This window comes from Rhinatrema bivittatum, chromosome 17 (assembly GCF_901001135.1).
Source record: "Rhinatrema bivittatum chromosome 17, aRhiBiv1.1, whole genome shotgun sequence".
Lineage (NCBI taxonomy): Eukaryota > Metazoa > Chordata > Amphibia > Gymnophiona > Rhinatrematidae > Rhinatrema > Rhinatrema bivittatum.
Window position 1 is genome coordinate 14736744 of NC_042631.1, and position 20714 is coordinate 14757457.

The following is a 20714-nucleotide window of genomic DNA, read 5'->3' on the forward strand; positions in this document are numbered from 1 at the left end:
AGGTGTTCAGGGAAATTTAGCTGGACAAACTATTTCAATATTGATCTCAATGAAAGAGACAGAGGGTTAAATTGATATATCTTTGTTTGCCAACATTTACGTACGACCAGTGCAAAGCAGGAAGACAAATTACACCAGTTGCCTTCAACAGCACTGCTCGTTTGTGCCAGTGCAGAAGATTCATAGATCCACAGTATGTTAAACTTAGAAGCAAAATACCTAGTTTTCTTTTCTATTTTGAGTTCAAAGATAAAGAAGTGAATTATAATATGAGGGTAATATTCAGTCTCTGGACAGATTGCTGGCTAAGTTTGAGGGAATATTCGTTGGTGAAGCCGCACTACTGAATATAGCCAGCTATCTTATAAATAGCTTGATACGTTTATCCAGCTATCTTGAGGACTCCTCTATGGCATGACCAGAGTTAGCCAGATTAATTATCCAGCTAACTCTGAATATCCAAATTAGCCAGAAAACTTAGCAGCACCCCCTGGAATGCTCCTATGTAATCCGGCTAAACTTGTGAGTTTTCTGCCTAAATATTGATGCCTATATTTTTATTTACCTAATAAGTGTTGAGCTTCTCCATGGTGCTGGGAAGAGCCAGAAGGAAATCTGGAGGTTTCACCTAAATTAGAAAACAACAAACTTTTGTTATGTTACAGTTTTAATCAAGATATTATCAAAACATTAAATATCAGAGCAGGCATCATTATTTAGAAGAAAATAAACTAACTTCACTGGCTGAAGAAAGTCTTTGTGGTGCCACTCCAGTTCTTCTCTGATGGAGGTGTGTGTATCTTACACCAGTATAAACTCATGCTCCATTCCGTCTTCCTTACCTCGTAAACCCTGCAATTCTGCTGCTTTAATACTATTTTATTACATATAGTGCCACGCCTTCTCCCTTCCTTCCTGAATAGATTGTAGCCCTGTATAACTACGGCCCGGCCATGGTTTTCCATGCACCACATCTCCATGACAGGCACTACATCCAAGATTGCTACTTTATCTTTCCTGTTAGTTTAACGTGCTATAAAAAGGCTCTTGGCTTGTATACACAACCTGCATGTTAAAGTTCTTGGAAGGAGAAATGACGACATCAGTGGCACAGGGACCCTGCTGCTTCCTGATTCGGGCATAATTAGCTCTAATTTCCACCTTCTGCTTGCCGGCTGTAAAAATGTTTTAGAGAATAATGATTAAAACTGCCTGTTAAAGAGGGCTTTTTTTTTTTTTCCAAACATGTGAAACAATTTACCATGAGCTTTCTGTTTAGATATTTCATACTGTTACTTGAGTTCCTTGCCTAGAAAATAGATGTATACTGAACCTAGACTAACGAGCATATTTACCACTCACTAATTTGTTTTCCTTTTTATGACAGTTATAGAAAGAAGTACAATGATTTACAACACAGACCACTACTCATACTACAATGGAACATCTTACTTTTCATGAAAAAAAAATCATTGTCTTGGGGCAAAGAGTTTATCTATTAATGCATGACAGGGGGTACAAAAGTTACAGAGGATGCACATGCTATAAAATAAAGATTATATGTGTTCAGTTATATCACATTTATCTCCCTTTGGTAGGAGGTTAGCATGGATAGAGGTCGTCTGGCCTATTGAATTAATGTGTCCAACAAAACAGCTTGTGAAAGTAATAGGAATTTAATTTCACTGCAAAACACTGAAAACAAATATTTTATATGTTTAGTTCATTACAGAGCACCGTACAAAGCAATTCACATGGAAGAACTAAAGATAAGAAATTAATGTGCAGCAAATTATGCTCAGATTCTCTATAGGATAATGCAATTGGTGGGAAAGAGGCTGAGTGTAACCTGGATTTCAATCTTGACACAATTCCTAGATTCATCTGCCTTCCTGTTGCTGGTTTAAAATGGATAAGTGACAATGATGATAATTACGAAATATGTGAAAGAAGCACTAATAAACTGTAAGAGCACAGGAGAATATGACTTTCGATACAATCAGTCCTTTCTATAATATGTTTTGCCATTGAAAAACCTTGGATTCCTGCAGTGACATCAATGCGCATCTGAATATAGCAATAGATTCCTGCAGTGACATGAATGCACATCTGTATAGAGCAGTGGATTCCTACAGTGACATGAATGCACATCTGCATAGAGCAGTGGATAACTGCAGTGACATCAATTCGCAATGAAAATCGGTTCTTACCTGCTAATATGTGTTCATATAATACCACAGATCAGTGCAGACAAGTGGGTTTTGCATCCCTACCAGCAGATGGAGGCAGAGAATAAAAACCTTTCAGGCACTGCTACATAACCAAGAGTGGCATCTGTAGTCCCTAAGTATTGACTTATACCCAAGCCAAGTAGAGTGAAAACACCAATTTACCCTAAATCAGGGCTAACAGTGAACCCAGGGTTGGAGTCTCCCTGAACTGGAGCCCCCCTCATCAAACAAAGGAACCAAAAAACCTTGTAACTCTACTGGTTCTGAATATACAAATACAGAAATTTCAAACTGAGTCCATAACAGTCTTCCAGCAACAGGGGGGGTGGGCCTCTGTGGTATTACAGGAATGAAAATTAGCAGGTAAGAACCAATTTTCCTTTCCTGTTCATTTCTTTATTTATTTAAGCTTTTTCTATACCGAAATTCATAAATACATATCACATCGGTTTACATGGAACTCGGATAGCAAAAAATTAACATTGAATAAACGTGGTGAAAAGAAAAACAAAAAAAAAAGGAAAAAGAAGAGAAGAAATAGTTACATTGAACAGGGAGAAAAGAACTTGGATGTGGGAGGAAACGGATATAAACATCAAGATTAAAAGTAGAGAAGGAAAAATGTGGCTAACTGAGGCATAACTAAGCTATTTGAATTAGGCAAAATGACTGTCTAGCGATAAACCTTTAATTTACGGTAAGTGAGTTATGAGGGAATAGGGGAAAGCCAATAGGAGACATCCTGTAAATTTAAGGATTATGTTGCTTAGGAGGTTAAGGGGGAGATGGCTGATGGAGAGAGAATAAAGGTGGGAAGGGGTGAGAGGGGTAAAGGGGGTAAAGGGGGAAGTTACTGTAGGTACCTTGGTTCTTACTGGGATCTTACTAAGTTCTTACTAGGTTGTAAGAGGTCAGGGGAGGAGGGGGAGTTACAAAAGTTACCCAGATCAGTTCAGACAAGTGGGATGTACCCAAGCTGCCCTACACTGGGTGGGCACCAAAAGACCCGCTCGCAACAAACTCTCGCCAAAAGCAGTCTTGTCCAGTGCCCGAACATCCAGTCGTAATGCCAGGTGAAAGTGTGTTCCTGGCCGAAATGCACACCAAGTTATACAGCACATCTGCAACATAAGCCATGCCAGCCTCCAATCAGGCCACCTGCCTGGAATTGTCCACTGTAGCATGCTCTGCCTCCTGCACCTTCTGCATCCAACACAAGCAGGCCTTTTGCATCAGGCTCCCACAAACGGGCCATCTGGAGACTCAACACTGAAAACTCAAACATCCTTTTTAACTGGATCTCCAGTTTCTGTCCTGAACAACCTTCAGCACAGCTGAACCAATTAAGGGGACGGTTATCTTCTTAGTATCTGCCAACACCACCGCATCTACTTTAAGTAGCCTCAAGAGCTCCAAGGTCTCCTCCATCAGCGGGTACAATTTCACCATTGCCCTGCTGACTTTCAAGGTAGCCTCCAGAGAATCCCACTCCTGGTTCACTAACTTTCTTCTCTTTTTGGGTCCCCGTGGTCCCCGAAGTCCATTCAGTACTGGTCCACGTCCTCACTGCCTGAGTCCTCCTGGGAGACCTTAATTCCCAGCAGCATCAGGACCTGAGGAATGAGAGGTCTTAACTCTTTCTTCTAGAAAAACTGGACAAACCTTGGGTCATCCCCCTCTGAAATCAGAGCTTCATCCGATTCAGTCGCTTCCTTATCAGCCCTTAGGCCGGCATCTGGATCACTATCCATAGGATCATCCCTGGGGGCCATGTGCGGGATCACTCCCTGCATCTAGTGGACCACTGTCCTCATTTCCCGAGGCACCCCCCAGAGCCAGACGATGCAAGAAACTCCCTGACTCCTGTTGGAGCCATTCTGGGCCTCTCTTTGGGGGACATTGTGACCTCCCTGCCAGAGGCCACTTCCCCCCTGCCACCTTCCTTGCCAAACAGGCCTTAAACAGGAGCAGAACGAAGTTCGTAGAAATATCCTCCATTTCTGTGGCCTTGTCACATTCCCCTCAGTCTCCCCTCCACTAGCAAAATCCCAAGAATTATTCAGGCTCACAGGAGACAGAGGAGGAGGGGAATCCCTGGTTTCCCTAGCAGTTGTTTGCCTTCTGCCACATACCTCATGAGAAACTGTGGTGCGTGCAGGCCCCCAGGAACCTCTGGCAGTGGGCCCACCGACCGTGTGACTCTCCTCGAGACTGCTGCCTCACCAAATGATCCCTCCCCCACCAAGGCACAGCCCATGCACATCCGTCCTGATCCTCAGGCCGCACAGGTTGTCCTGCGCCATGATGTCAGCGCCATTGCCTCTACCATAGGGCGTGGTTGCGCTTCAGCTGTGCTGCACAGACCTCACACAATCGGCCCAGGTCCCTGCCACTGAAAGCCCCGGACCTCTGACGCTTACCAGGGACTCTGCGATCCTTCTCCCTCCTGCAAGCATGATTTGTAAGCACCACCCGACCAGCCTGCTTCCTTTTTTATTCTTTTTTTAAAGGAACAGTGACCTTAAAAGGTATCCCCAGAAATAGAAAAAAGGGGCATGCTTCCCTGTTCTGGCTGGTGTAGAAGGAGAAAAGACCTCAAAAAGAATGAGGGAGCCAAGACCCCTGGCTTTTGGACCCCCCTGGATGATGCGGGCTGAGGCAGCCAGGGATCACTAATATATCAGGGAACTCTTCAAACTCTTTTAAATTTTCTTTCTTTTTTTTTTCTTTTGATTTTTTCAATCTCTCTCAGACTGCAGGTTTGCACCTCTACCACCTGCTGGAGACAGAGAAATACCGAGGGACTGCAGGTGGCACTCTCCGTTATGTAGCAGTGCCTGAAAAGTTTTTATTCTCTGCCGCCATCTGCTGGTAGGAATGCAAAACCCACTTGTCTGGACTGATCTGGGGTATGAACAGGAACTGTACATAGCAATGGATTCCTGCAGTGACAGCAAAAGCAGAATTAAAAACAAGAAGGGGCCTCTAGGGTTAAGTGACTACAAATATTCATAACAAGAAAAGATGCGCAGAGCCGATGAAAAGTTTGAAAAGATGATTTTTGAAAAGGTCCTTCTGAACATCAAGTACTAAAGTTGTAAAATATCTTATTCTAAACCCAGAAGTCTATCCAACACAGGCCTCGTTCCATGTGATGCACAGAGCAGCTGTGGTATTGTCCACTTAAAATGAAATGGTAGCCACAGGCAGGGTTAGCCGATCCCATTACAGCAGTGGGACTTTCTGCTACTGTCCACCTTGCAGGATGAAACCTGAACTGCTATCATTCTGTGCTGCTCTAGCCTAATTACTATTAGAATGCCTTAAAGAAAGCAAATGTTGCTTACCTGATGTAACAGGTGTTCTCACAGGACAGCAGGATGTTAGTCCTCACAAATGGGTGACATCGAGGATGGAGCCCACCACGGAAAACTTCTGTCAAAGTTTAAACAGAACTTTGACTGGCCCCTACTGGGCATGCCCAGCAAGGCACTGACCCTGCAGCCAGCAGGGGTCTCCCTTCAGTCTGATTTTCAAAGCTACAGGCAGTGCCTAGAAAGTAAAAACAAAACGAACCCAACACCGCGGGGTGGCGGGCGGGTTTCGTGAGGACTAACATCCTGCTGTCCTGTGAGAACACCTGTTACATCAGGTAAGCAACATTTGCTTTCTCACAGGACAAGCAGGATGGTTGTCCTCACAAATGGGTGAGTACCGAGCTGAGGATGTCCTGACTTGCACCAAATGCACCCAACGACGTGCAACAGGCAGTACAAGTGGGGTGGAATTTGGGAAAGGGCATCCGCACCCTACCGGGAAGGTGGAAGGGTGTTGGTACATCAGGTTGGAAAAAGGTTACGCAAGACAGATTGGCCGAAGATGGAGTCCTGTCTTCCAGCTTTGTCCAAACAATAGTGGGCTGCAAAGGTATGGAGAGAACTCCAGGTTGCAGCCCTGCAGATGTCAGGAAGCGGCACCGATCGAAGGTGTGCCACTGACGTCGCCATGGCCCTCACAGAGTGTGCTTTGACACGGTCTTGGAAAGGAATGCCAGCCTGCTCATAGCAGAAAGAAATGCAGTCCGCCAACCAGGAGGAAAGAGCCTGCTTACCCACAGGTTGTCCTAACTTGTTAGGATGGAAAGAGACGAATAATTGAGTGCTCTTCCTGTGAGAAACTGTACGGTCTAGGTAAAAGGCTAGAGCTCGTTTACAGTCTAGGGTATGCAGGGTCTGTTCTCCAGAGTTGGAGTGGGGCCTGGGAAAAAAGATAGGTAGTATGATGGATTGATTGATATGAAACTCAGAAACTACCTTAGGTAAAAATTTAGGGTGAGTGCGGAGTACCGCCCGGTCCTGCAGGAGTTTAGTGTAAGGCGGATAGGTAACTAGGGCCTGTAATTCACTAACCCTGCGAGCTGAAGTGATAGCCAAAAGGAATAACACTTTCCATGTGAGATACTTTAACTCACAGGAGTGCAGAGGTTCGAAAGGAGGTTTCATTAGACGACCAAGAACCAGATTAAGGTCCCAGGATGGGGCCGGAGGCCGTAAGGGTGGCTTCAGATGGAGCAAGCCTTTAAGAAAACGTGTTACTAGGGGTTGTACTGAAATAGGGACACCCTGTACACCTTTATGGAAGGCGGCTACCGCACTGACATGCATCCTAATAGAAGAGGTTTTAAGACCTGATTCAGAGAGATGCCATAAATAGTCCAAGAATTTGGAAATTGGACAGGAAAGGGGATCAAGGGACTGAGAAGTGCACCATGATGTGTACCTTTTCCATTTGTATGAGTAAGACTTTCTTGTGGAAGGCTTTCGTGAAGCTATCAGGACTCGAGAAACGGAATCTGAAAGGTTGAAAGGCTGAAGGACTAACCTTTCAACATCCATGCCGTCAGGGACAAGGCTTGGAGGTTGGGATGGAGGAGGCATCCGTCGTTTTGAGTGAGCAGATGCGGGTCCTTTCCCAGAGGAATGTGCCTGCGGATGGAGAGATCCTGGAGTATTGGAAACCATACTTGGCGTGGCCAGTAAGGTGCTATCAGGATCATGGTTCCTCCGTCCTGGCGTAGCTTCACGAGAGTCTTTGACACAAGAGGAAGTGGAGGGAATGCATAGAGCAGACCGGTTGTCCACTTGAGGGAGAATGCATCCCTCGGCCGAGAGTTCTGGCTCCGAATGAGAGAGCAGTAATCGTCCACTTTGTGGTTCTGAGGGGACGCAAAGAGGTCTATGCGGGGAGAACCCCACTTGTGAAACAGAGAGGTCGCTACCAGAGGATCGAGTGACCACTCGTGCGGTCGGAAGACACGGCTCAGCCGGTCTGCCAATACATTGTCTACTCCCGGCAGGTAAGTGGCCCTGAGGTACATAGAGTGGGAGAGGGCTTCCGCCCAGATCTGCGCAGCTTCCTGACACAGAAGGAAGGAGCCTGTGCCTCCCTGCTTGTTTATGTACCACATGGCCACTTGGTTGTCCGTCTGGATTAAGATTATCTGATGAAAGAGATGATCTTTGAAAGTGCGGAGCGCATAGCGGATTGCTCGAAGTTCCAGGAAATTGATCTGGTGTTCGGCTTCCTCGTTGGACCATAACCCTTGGGTTTGAAAATTGTCCACATGGGCCCCCCAACCGATGTGGGAAGCGTCGGTGGTTAGGATAACTTGTGGATCCGGTGGAAGAAAGGGTAAGCCCTGAAGGAGGTTGACCTGAGTCGTCCACCAGGTTAAGGATAGGCGCAGCGCTTGTGTGACTGTGATTATGGAGGACAGAGGCTGAAAAGCTTGAATCCATTGTTGTCGTAGAGTCCATTGTGTTACCCTCATGGCTAGTCTGGTCATGGGAGTGACTTGAACCGAGGATGCCATGTGTCCTAGGAGAACTAGGAATTGGCGAGCTGTGGCAGTGTCTTGAGACTGGAGCTGGTGAGCTAGGGACATGAGAGTTTGGACCCGTTGTAGCGGAAGGTAGGCCTTTGCCTGTAAGGTGTCCAAGTTTGCCCCAATGAAAGATAAGGTTTGAGATGGGACGAAGCAAGATTTCTCGTAATTGACAAGAAACCCTAAGGAAAGGAGTGTGTTGATTGTCAATTGTAGGGAGGACCGGGCAATCTGAGGGGTGGAGGCCCTGATCAGCCAGTCGTCCAGATAGGGGTATACGTGGACACCTTCCTTCCTGAGGAATGCTGCTACAACTACGAGGCATTTGGTGAAGACCCGTGGAGCAGATGCCAGACCGAAAGGCAGTACTCGGTATTGATAATGGTCGCGGCCTACGAGAAACCGCAGATATTTGCGATGGGATTGTGTTATCGCAATATGGGTATAAGCTTCCTTGAGGTCGAGGGAGCATAGCCAATCCCCTTTCTGCAGCAGAGGGAGTAACGTGCCCAGGGTTACCATCTTGAACTTTTCTTTTTGCAGATACTTGTTGAGGGCTCGAAGGTCTAAAATTGGACGTAGCCCTCCTGATTTCTTTGGAATTAGGAAGTATCTGGAATAGAATCCCTTGCCTCGTTGAGAGGGAGGAACGAGTTCTATAGCATTTGATTGCAGAAGAAGAGATACTTCCTGTTGTAATTGAGCCAAATGGCTGGATAGACTCCACGCTTGAAGCGGCGGGGAGTCTGCCGGAAGAGTTATGAAATTGAGGTGGTAACCCTGTGCGATAATCGCCAGCACCCACTGGTCTGAGGTAATCCGTATCCAATGCTGTAGAAAGTGGCACAGACGACCCCCTACAGGGATGTGGGGAGTGGGATATGGCATGTGCTCCGAGTCGGGAAGTCAAAGGCCTGCCGCAGGCCCGGGGGGTGGGGCTACAGCAGGTCTTTGTTTCCGAGGTTGGCGTGGCTGAGGTCTGGTGGAGGATCGAGCCGGACGAGGCCTAGTCGACGGAGGGTAATAACGACGTGGCCGAAAGAATGACTTTTTGGAGTCCTTCTTAGGTGGTGGTTTGGAGGATACCTCAGATGGAACAGACGAAAGTTGTTTCAACGTCTCGTGGTGATCCTTCAATTCCGCCACAATTTGTTGAATCTGTTCTCCGAACAGATTATCCCCTAAGCAGGGTAAATCGGCTAGACGATCCTGAACCTCTGGGCGAAGGTTGGATGATTTTAACCAAGCCCAACGTCTGGCTGAGATGGCAGTAGCTGAGACTTTCGTGGAAGCATCGAAGATATCGTAGGCCGTTCGGATCTCGTGCTTCCCAGCTTCAAATCCTTTGTGAAGGAGGGCTTGAAGCTGTGGCTGGTATTGGTCCGGTAAGGTGTCAGCGTAGTCCTGCATTTGTTTAAGGATAGCTCTGTTGTACTGAGTCATATAAAGTTGGTATGAAGCTATACGAGATATCAACATAGCCCCATGATACACTTTCCTTCCCACACTATCAAGAAATTGGTTGTCCTTGATAGGGGGAGTGGAAGAGTGTGGCTTTAAACGCTTGGCTTTCTTTTGCGCAGACTCAACTACAACAGAGCGATGATCCAGTTGAGACTTCTGAAATCCTGGTGCTGACTGAACGAGGTAGGTTGAGTCAGCTTTTTTATTGACTGGTGACACAGATGAAGGTGATTCCCAGTTTTTCTTTAAAAGATCCAGAAATACTTGGTGAATGGGGATGGAAGCGATGATCTTGGGGGCATCCAGAAATTGGAGCAGCTCCATCATTTGGTGCCTGTCATCGGTCTCAGATTGCAGCTGAAAAGGCACAACTTCTGACATCTCCTTTACAAAATTTATAAAGGAGAGATCTTCAGGAGGAGATCGTTTTCTACTCTCTGTAGGAGATGGTGGGGATGGTAAATCTGTATCTGAAGATGAATCATCACCCCAGGTATCATAAGGATCATGTAAGGTTTGCTGTCCTGAAGGACCTGGTAGAGGATCCAAAGGCATCGATGGAACCGGTGCTGCAAGCGGAACAGTGAACGGCATCGAGGGCTTCGGGGCCACCGATGGAATCGGTGCCGATCTTGGAATCGATGGAGCCGAAGGATAAATCGGTGGAAAGGTATGTGAAGGCACCGATGGAACGACACCGGACGGAGGAATCCGGAACGGTGTTTCTCCTGTCGATGAATGTCCTTCCGGAGATGATGGTGTAGTCGGTGCTAATGAAATCACCGATGGAAGGGCGCGCATAAGTGCCTCCATACGATTTAGTATCGGTGCCAACGCTTCCACTATAGGCTCGGTGGTCGGTTCCATCCTCGGTGGCAGAGTCGGTGCTGAGGTCGGTGCCTGAGGCGGTGCCGGAATCGGTGCCGGAGGCGGTGCCGGTGGAGGCTGGAATCTTCGCATCGCATTCTCGATGGCCTCCTGGACCAGCCGGTCCAGTTCTGCCCGGAGACCAGGGGTAAGCATACCCGGCTCGACGGGAGAGGGAGGCTGAGGCAGGGCCGGAGGGACCACCGTAACCGGTGGGATCACGGCCCCCGCACCCCGGGAGGGTGAGGGTTTCCTCGGTGCCTGCGAACGAGACGTGGACGGTGCCAGGTCCGACCGAGGCTTTTTCTTCGGTGGCTCGGCCTGTTCAGAGGTCGATGGTTGCGGATCCTCGACGGGCCGAGACTTGTGCCGTCGATGGCGATGCTTATCCTTCCGATCTCCTCGGTCATCCGGGGAGGGGACAGGAGTCGACGGCCGAGAAGTCATCGATGGTGGACGGTCACCGGCGGGTTGGCTATAGTGGTGCAACTTCGACGGTGCCGGTTCCGATGACGTCGATGCTATCGATGGCGTTGGGGTGGGTGCATGGAAGAGGAGCCCCATCTTCTCCATCCTGGCCTTGCGACCCTTAGGTGTCATTAAGGCACATTTGGTGCAAGTCAGGACATCATGCTCACTACCCAAACATAAAACACAAACCCTATGGGGGTCAGTGATGGACATGGTCCGGGTACAATCCGGACATCGACGGAACCCCGTCGCCATGGCTTAAGGCCAAATTTAGTCGCGGGCTCAGTAAGTTCCCACAGGCCTCAAGGGCCAAAATCGACGGCCGCCGATTAAAAAAGGGGAAAAAACTTACCGGTTTCCGCGAAAGTGACAAAAATTTGTCGAAGGGAGACCCCTGAGGGGCAAATTTTCTTCGGATAGAAAAATACCGAATTCCTGTCAGGAACGTGGTAAGAGAGCTCCTTTCACCGCGTGGCAACTGCTGCGCGGAAAAAAGAAGACTGAAGGGAGACCCCTGCTGGCTGCAGGGTCAGTGCCTTGCTGGGCATGCCCAGTAGGGGCCAGTCAAAGTTCTGTTTAAACTTTGACAGAAGTTTTCCGTGGTGGGCTCCATCCTCGATGTCACCCATTTGTGAGGACAACCATCCTGCTTGTCCTGTGAGAAATGTAGTATCCAAAAAGTTGGATTTAAAAGTTGTGGCATGTCTCCTCTGTGCAGACAGAAGTGTCTAATACACACACAGGCCGAGGAAAAACAATTTGTTGCAGCAACAATGCTTTATTCCTATAAGTGGCAGTTGTTAGGAAACTTATTATGACCTCTCACTTAGCAATGACAGTTCAGTGGAAAACAAACAAACACACATGTACATTCTTTGACAAGTGGCAGATAAATGAAAGAGGTCCAAGGAAGCCGTGGGAGCAGGTGTGGTGTGACGCCGAAACATAGCTGTGGTGGGTTGTGGGAAGATTTCACTATAAACCTTGGCTGCTTTGGGATGGATAAAGTGGTGTTTCGTATTTTTGAGAAATATTCTTTGAACCAGATATTCATTGATCTATGATTAGACATTGCTTTAAATGTTATTAATGTAACAGCAGAAGCAGCATGATGATCAGTTCCTTTCCTGGTGCAAGACGTTAGAAGGAACATGGCAATTTGTTTGCAACTCAAAACAGTGTTCTTAATTACAAAAAGAGAAAGATATTTCCAAAAGAGTGCTATGGTTATATAATAGTGGCGCACAACATAAACGGGACAGGCATGCTCCAAATTTGGACGGCACATGTGAATGCTCTCTGATATAAATGACCACAAGCACGAGCAGGATTTTGTCTAAGAGTCTTGGTGGCCACATCTCTTGCATTTAACTGATCCATCATATAGCGCGCTATTCTTTAATCCTTCTTTAAAAAACATATGTAGTGAAGCTATTATCTATATCTGCTGAATATCCTGTTTTATTCTACATGTTCATTATCCCTTCTGTGAGAAACATTATGCAGCAGGGTTTGAGTTGATCTTTAAGATTGATGTGTACCAACCTTTTCTGCTCAGGAAAGGTTCTCCTGCAGATACGCAGAGAACCATGTCTCTCTCTATCCCATCCCATGATTTCACCTGCTCACCAGTACAGGTATAAAGCACTTTAGCTGGCTGCGGCATACATAATCTGGAGGTGCAGTTATCCAGCAGCTGAAAGATAGGAGTCAATGGTTACATTTCAGAAAAGTGAAGTCTGCAGTTCAATACTGTCAGAGTCATATCCAGAGCAATAGATAAACCACTGTTTCTGAACTGATTTTATAGCCAGAAGATACAAAAATTGACTTTCAGACAAAGCATTATCACTACAAATTCCAAAAGCTCTCAAATATACATTGAAACCAGCAGACAGCATTCTTGTGATATCTTGATAGCCACTGATAGCATAAGTCCCATACAGCTGTCAGCATGGAGATGTTTTTCAATCACTAAGACACACCGAGTCACATAGTAAAACACCTTGTACGGCTGCATCTGAATGTAGGCCTGACATGGCTGCATTGAAGGTGAAGTCTGGCTTTCCAACAGGAGGTGAAGATGCACCAAGAGTCTCAATATCATCACCTGCTGCTTCCTAACACATTATTCGTGAATTTCCCAAAGCATTGTTCCATCAGAAAAACTATTTTTTTTTTCGTATCTTCTGGCTATAAACTGATGTTATTTGGTGGTGTAATTTATTTATTTTTAAATAACAAGACTTTCTGCCAAGATTATTTATAAAACTGGTTCTTTTCTTTGGGATCATAACAATATAGTAAATCATGGCATTATAAAGGCCAAACTGGCCCATTCAGCCTGCCCAGTTGAGAATTATCCTCCTTGGTTAGATGCACATATATGTAAATACCCACATGCAACCGGGTTGTGGAGGTGTGGCCTCAGGGAGCCTGTGGGGCTCATTTCTACAGTTACAGTGAGCAGTTTCAAGTTATGCAGTGCCCTCTATACATCAGTGAGTTTTCTATTGCCAGAACCTTCCCCACTCTAAAGTCGTAAAACCTCTCACAATAAGGAAAAGGGTTCTTTATCCCTAGCATGTGGCTAATCCAGAGACGGCAACGTTCGAAACTGGTGCGTGGGTGCACATTGGCACGCGTGCATCTGCACGCACCCAGGGTCGTGGCCATTGCATGACTTGCATGCCCATATCCGTGAACGTTATAAAATAGCCTGGGCGTGCGCATGGGCAGGCAAATCCCACTTCTACTAGGTAAGCTGGGGATTTTAAAAGGGGCACACGCCCATGCCATTGCCAGTTTTCCAGTTCACCCAGTTAACAGCTAGGTCCTCCAAATCCCACTGGTTTGATAGCCTTCAATCCTCCCCGTTACTCCAGACCATTGAAACTCCTCAGAAACGGCTCAATCCCTTTATTTTATAATTTAGCAGAAGGAAAGTTACGCGGCGGGGGACCTTGGGGTGAGACCCCGATACACCCATGACCCACTCTCTACCACGCCCACCCCCCTTTTTGGAAACTTTTCAGATGTGCGGGTAGCAGGTTTTACGTGTGCATCTGGGCACTTTTTAAAATCGGGTTGGTGTGTAAAGAACTGTACTGTAACATCTGATGATAATGGACAGGGAAGGATTACAGTGATCTAAACACGGGGATGAAGCCAAGAGTGGGATGTAAAACCACCGGCCAGCATCTGTGGAACTATGCAGTACTGTGCAAAGAAAGCAGGTTGGTTATGAAGAACCCTTAACTGGTTTGGACATTGCTTGATTAAGTCACTCCAAGTAGAAAGAACGACAATCTCAGGAGTCATCATGTGACAGCCCCCCTCCTCCCTTCACCTCCCCCCACTGGCGCATTTGTTGCTGAAAGGAGAGGGGGAAAGTGTCTTCCATGAATGAAGATGGGTACGAATTGTAGTGCCCCAGCTACCCAGGTCACTCCACTCTTCTTGGAAGCCCGATGATGCTGAGTCACTGTTGTGTAGGGTTTCAACCACTGCTCCCTGTAGGTTACCCAAATGTCTCACCACTGCTGTGTAAGAGTTTTAACTACTTCTCTGGGCAGACTGCCCATACCACTGCTGTTCTGGGCTGACCCACTACTCCATGCATTTACCCCAGTGCTTCATTCTCATCTTCTTGCCTCCAGGGATCCTCTGTTTTTATCCCATGCTTTTTTATTTAATTTCATTACCATTTTTGTCTCTATCACACAGCAAAGGAAATCCAAATAGACAGAATATGAGAACATGATGTGTGAAAATAGTTTAAGTGCAACCATCTAAATAGCTTAACATTACGTTTGTGCTATGCCATACATACACACTGGAGGCCCTTAGCAATAAAGAGAACATTATATCGAGGTCTTCCAGCAGTGAGACTGGGATCTCAGAACAGGCTTTACGTTTCTCATGCCATCCTGAAGATGAGTTATATCATGACATGTCCCTAACTGCTAATAGTTAGCCCAGATACATATGACAAGGGTCATATTCATTCACTATATTATATTACCTCTTTAATTGTTTGGCCCCATGAAAAAATTCCTTCTTCTGCTCTGCCCCCATTTAGGTAAACCAGCACTCGTTTTGTTGCTGGCTGACTGTACAGTGATTTCTGGTCAGCTGCTGTCTTTGTTGAGGCCGACTGATGCCTTTTCGGTTGCAATGCTTGAACTTCTGACAGGTGCGTCTAGTGAAATAAAGGTTAAAATATCATTTAGCTATTACAGCCATGCAATTATTGTGGAAACAAATCAGATTAGGTGCAAGTATTTTAGCAATAGCATGAAACACAGTCAATATGTATGTGTTAACTACAGCATTATCATCACCCCATACCTATATTTCTACTTTATTTCAATTCCTACTCTTGCAAATCTATCTTTGAAGGAATATCGTTTGCAATTTAACGTAACTAAACTAAGACCAATTGCAGGTGATACAGGAAGTGTCTGAGACCACGTTCTCCTTCCACAACTGAGATACAGAACATCAGGGGGGTGCATGGAAATATTGTTTGGTTCAGTTTCCTGGTCCATTCAGTTTATTTGGTTTGGATCAGAAGCTCATTTGTTTCGTTCGGGTCATTTACTTCTGTAAAGTTTTATTGTGCTTTGATAACACATGGAACATTTGTAGGCTTGCTCTAAGGAAATAAATCAGAAGCACAGATTATGGAATATGGCTCAGTTCCTCTTGGATATGTGCTAGGATTCTGTTAGATACCACAGAGAAGAAATGGGTTAGCACGCGCAATAGCAAGCGCATGCTCAGATACCTCCATCTGTTGTATATGTTCCCAAAGTTTTGTCTCCTCTGGAGTTTCTTCCATCCAGCCACCCTCTACGACAACCGGCTGAGCGGGACTTTTCGTAGGGACCATCTTGGCTGGCTTAAGGGTTGTCAAGCGCCGCCCTGGGAACAAGACAATTGTCTACTTGATTGGAACAAATGTTTGGATTGTTTCTGACCTTGGTAAAGGAAATACAATACAATTTAAGGTCCTACAGATACAGTGCTAAGCACAGAATAAGATGACAAGTAAAATGAAATTTAAAGCAGCATTTGCAGAGCTGTATTGTAGCCCATAAAGAGGTCTTAACAGCTAATATGAGAGAGAGAAAGTTTTCTAGCTCTGACCATAATGTAGCATTGTTCTTGTCATAAAAACTTTCCAGAAGGGCCTTTGCTGCCTCAATAAATGTGATTTACAGATTCTCCCGTTCTGGGTCTATGGGAGAAAAGCTTAGTAAATCAAGCCCTAGATCTAGAATACTCTGCAGCCACAATTTGTGTGTAATGTGCACAGTGTACGATTTCTTCACTATTACCGAAGTCTAATCAGATGCAGAATGACTGTCCTCTGCTCGTCTAAAGAAGAGAAATTCATTCCCAGACACTGTAAAGCTATTTCAACAACTGCCCTCTACTAGAAGCATGGGGAAAGAAGTAAGAGCTCTGATAGATCACTAGGGCCCAACTGCTCTGGAGAACAGAACAACAAAAGCAGAGAAAGTTCTTTGCATCTGAAAAGAATCGGAGCTGCTTGCAGCCCCTGCCTTCCAATTTGCATAGTAAAAAGCAAAGAGACTACACTCCTTATCGTCCCTCCCTTCACCCCTTCTTTGGGCAACACACCTCATTCAACGACAAGTACTGCTGGAAAATTAAGGCCACAGCTTTATTATAAGCAAACCTTGCACCCATCGAGTCCCTGTGGATTTCATGACATGTCCATAGAGGACTCAGCGAAGCTGCCCAACCATTAATTTACTCCTCAAACCATCAGGTTAGGCTGGACCCAGCAAGTGCACTGCTCCCTGGGGTTCCTCTCCATGCTGCACCAGACTCTGAAGGGGGAGAGCACTCTCCCTTTCTGGCCCTTAAGTGGTAGGTTATCCAGCTGAACAAGACTGGATAACTTTAGGCCTGCCCTATATCCGGCTAAATGGCTTTGAATATGGACCTCAAATCAAGTATTTGATGTATAGAACCCGTTAGATTTTTGTTTATTTTTTTATTATAGAGAATATTAAAAATATTGAACTACTGAAGCAAGTGTGGACAAGAAGTGTGAGTGTGTGCATTTCCACCAGAAGTTTTAACAGAAACTCAGGCTACACGAAGGACCTTAGAGGCTCCTAGTAATGAGAGCTGTTTAGATCATGCTGGGATTTTTGAATTAAAACTAGCAGCTCAGTCTGCCTGGCACGCTGCAAGTTCCATGACTAAGTACAAGGCCAGGAAGAAATGTAAGCCCTCACATAGCCAGGTCTCTCTGGCAGGCTATGCAGGAGACAGCAGGCCTGATGTTCCTGGCTATTTACATTTTTATAGAGCCATGAGGTTAGACATGGGAAAGGTGGCGTGCTGGAGGGAACTAAGTGGAAAGTACAAAGAAGGAAACAGAAAGATTGTCGTGAATAAGGAGAAATCTTGTAGGTGGTCACACACTGTGGCTGGCAGCCGGGATGAATCCTTAGCACTGCGGACAGGATAACTGGGCGGGCACATGATCTTTTCTGTTCTCATCTACTATGTCACTATCAGTCTTTCATTAGAGTTACTGACACTTTGGACTTCTGGGGCTGAAATAAGGTGCTATATATGTTATTTTAAATAATGTGCTTTTTCCCTATCACTGACAGGCTAAATTTTGTCCAGGCAAATCATAGTCCACACAAAATTTGTGTCGCTCAGAGCTGATATTCATTGCTGTTCAGCTAAAGTTACCCAGCAAACTCTGCTCACCTTATGAGCAATTAACCGGGCAACACTTTAAGATGGATGTTACACAAAAGCAAGCAAGGCTGCCTTAGGGTCAATGCCCCATCACTGTTTCCCTTGCTCCCAGCCTGATGTTCTAGACTGTTCTGGATGGTCAGTGCCTCCCTTTCTATGGGGGTGGGCTGATGCCCCCTTTCCTGCCTCCCTCTTTCTGGTCCGTGAGATAAGAGGGAGGTGAGGAAGGGAGATTTCCACTGCTGGTGGGGTTGGGAAGGAGGGAGGGTGAGCAGCTGTGCATGGATGGAGGGGGATTCCTTGTGTCTCTATTTTTAGGGATCAGAGAAGGTGAGAGGAAGGGAACACTGGGTTTTCCCCTCACAGCCTTAATTTTCAGGATCAGGTCATGGGGTGGAATGAGGCACTAACATCCTCCTCCTCCAATACAGTCCTCAAATGAAGGAGGAAGGGAAGGGTCTATACTGATTGGGGGTAGGGGTTCATTTTGAGATGGGGCACAAGGGAGGGAGGGAAGAGGGGTCTATACAGATGTGGGTTAGGAAATGAGATGGGGCAGAAGTCTATACTGGTTGGGGGCTTGGGTTAATTTTGAGATGGGGGCAGGAGAGAAGGAGGGATCCTAGAGTTCTTGGTTTTTATTATAGAGGACTTTGCTGGTTCGTGACTGATTTTCAGTAATAATCGGTTAAGTGTAACTGGGCAATTCATCTGCACTAAATCTGGACTGGCTAGATTAGGTAAATATTCAGCGGAAACCTAGCTGGTTAGGTTCAGCTGAATATTTTCCTAAAGATAACCAGCTAAAATTAGTCAGTTCTCTCAACAGCTGAGTGGGTCTTTGAATATTGACCTCTAAGATGTCGACTGGAATTGTGCTTGTGTGTTGTTCACTGACAGGGTAATACTGCCACTCTGTGGCCAAACTCATCCCAAGTAACTCTGGGAGGCTTTCTATAATGATTTTACTACTGAGCATTCTGATGTTCAAAACACATCAATATCGACACGGAAAACTTTCATGCATCTGTGACCCAATTTTGCATACTGTGAGCAAGGTGCTCTCTGTCTTAAGTCAGGATTAGATGCCGTTTCTGTTTACAACCTAAACTTTGAGCGTGAAGAAGGTACCAATGGGTCAATATTCAAAGGGTTTAAGCAGCCGACTTTAGGAGTTAGCTGTTTAAAACCCTGCTTCTCACAGGTGAAGGCTAGCAAGGAAAAGCAGCCTTGCTTAACAAATATTTCCATTCTGTGTTCATTAAATCATGTGGAAAAGAACCCTGGAGCCTGTCTTGGGTCCCAAGAGCTATTGGGCTACACTTGTTATTTATTTTAGATTTTTATTCACTTTCTTTCAGCACTTCAAAGTGGATTACATTCGGATACTGTAAACAGCAGAACACACACTCCAATAGCATCATGAAAAATGCAGAACCTTCCGGCTTTCAGAACTACCTGTGTTAATAAGTTACAGGTAATCAGGTAATATATAGTTTATATTCACGTTGACAGTGTGGTCCCTTAACTTCTGAATTATATCGCCAGCACAGAACTTCTCTTGTGAAAAAGTTTCTCAAATCACTTCATTTACTGACCTTGCAGGTGTCGTATTTTATGTCTCATGGTATTCAGATCAGTCAAAATGTGTTCCTTCTTTAGCCAGTTTATTCTCTCCATTCTTTCTGCTTTCTGAAAAACTACAATTTAAGGGACAAGCACATACATTTGTACCATATGCACAGAGAAGAGTCAGCATATGAACGCTCCAACATAGCAAGAATTAAACCTATTTCCTGGAGACAAGAAAGGGAGACAACATTAGGGTTGGTAAAATGTAAAACCTGAAAAGCTGTAAGTGTGAAATGTTGATGCCACTGTTCTATTAAAACTTGCATTTCCATTTAGATTTTTGGCAATTCTTTAGAAAGCTTTTTGCTGAACATTTGAAAACTTTTGGGCAAACATGCCATCGCTGCATGAGGTTTAAAAACAAAATGTCATCAGTTTTAAGCTTCCTGCTTCACCAGACCGCTGAATAAAATTCTGATGAGAAGTAAGATCCGGTCTTTTGTGATAAATTAATTAGAGTTCTGGTACCGGGCATACAATCGTGCCACAAAGCTAAGAGGTTGAGAGGAGTTTGGCTACTGTGTTAGCCAAGGAGAAATCAAACAAGTCTGAGAAAGTTTTCTTGGAGTTATTTTGAGAAGTTTCCAGTTTTATGCTATACAACTCACTATGCTACTGATGCACTAACCTAAGTTAGTAGCCTCGTTTGCACGTGCAGTTTCCCAGGGAGAAGTCTGAAAGAGATCATGCTGCCTCATTGAGGTAGTTATCTTTTTTGCAAATACCAGCTCACACCAGGTTTTGCAAAAAAAAAAAAAAAAAAAGGTCTTCACATGCCAGTTTTTGCAGAATTCTGATTTAATGAACTGATTTGCATGATACTGCATCACAGCATTAATTCTGAATTCATGTAAGCTTTTGTTGTAGTGGACTATGCATGCAAGTTTACTACTTGCTAAGTGGCAATTTTGTGAATGTTTTCACAAGGGCCCAATGCTGGAAAAAAAACTTTCAAAATTCCAAAATATGAGCATTGTTTGCATGAAGGCCATTTTTGCATTTAGTACATAGACTCCTTGGCTCTACCACTGCTTATCTGTCTGTCTAAGGACAAGTCACTTGAACATCCTGTGCCACCCAGCTCCAATGACCTAAGAATAATCAGGTTTTCTTTCTTTGCCCCTTTGAAAGTTTTCCTGAAATCCAGACAAAAGAAATGCACTGCTAGATTTTTTGCATCAGAAGCTACACTGCAGTACCTGTATGTTTCTGCAGTATTAAACGGTGTTTGGGATTCTGCTTATACAAAACATGCCATTCAAGCCTCCGTTATTATTTATATACTCCCATTAGTGTATGCAATACTGGGCAGATATTGTATCAATTTTCAAAAATCCATTTATGTGTGTAAAGCCTGAAATTTCTGCCCCCATGGAATGAATTTTCAAAGGAGTTAAGCACGTAAAAGTAGC

General features: G+C 45.2%; 1 protein-coding gene across 3 annotated transcripts in view; it reads right to left on the reverse strand.

Annotated features, from left to right (window-relative positions):
* DCDC1 (doublecortin domain containing 1) overlaps positions 1 to 20714 on the reverse strand; it is a 351456-nt gene that overhangs the window by 7697 nt on the left and 323045 nt on the right. For all 3 annotated transcript variants that reach the window (XM_029583130.1, XM_029583129.1, XM_029583131.1), the window contains 6 exons: positions 19269 to 19370; positions 15707 to 15843; positions 14942 to 15118; positions 12463 to 12613; positions 1066 to 1175; positions 566 to 628 (listed from right to left, as the gene is read on the reverse strand). In XM_029583130.1, coding sequence (XP_029438990.1) covers positions 566 to 628; positions 1066 to 1175; positions 12463 to 12613; positions 14942 to 15118; positions 15707 to 15843; positions 19269 to 19370 — 740 coding nt within the window. The remainder of the gene's footprint in view (positions 1 to 565; positions 629 to 1065; positions 1176 to 12462; positions 12614 to 14941; positions 15119 to 15706; positions 15844 to 19268; positions 19371 to 20714) is intronic.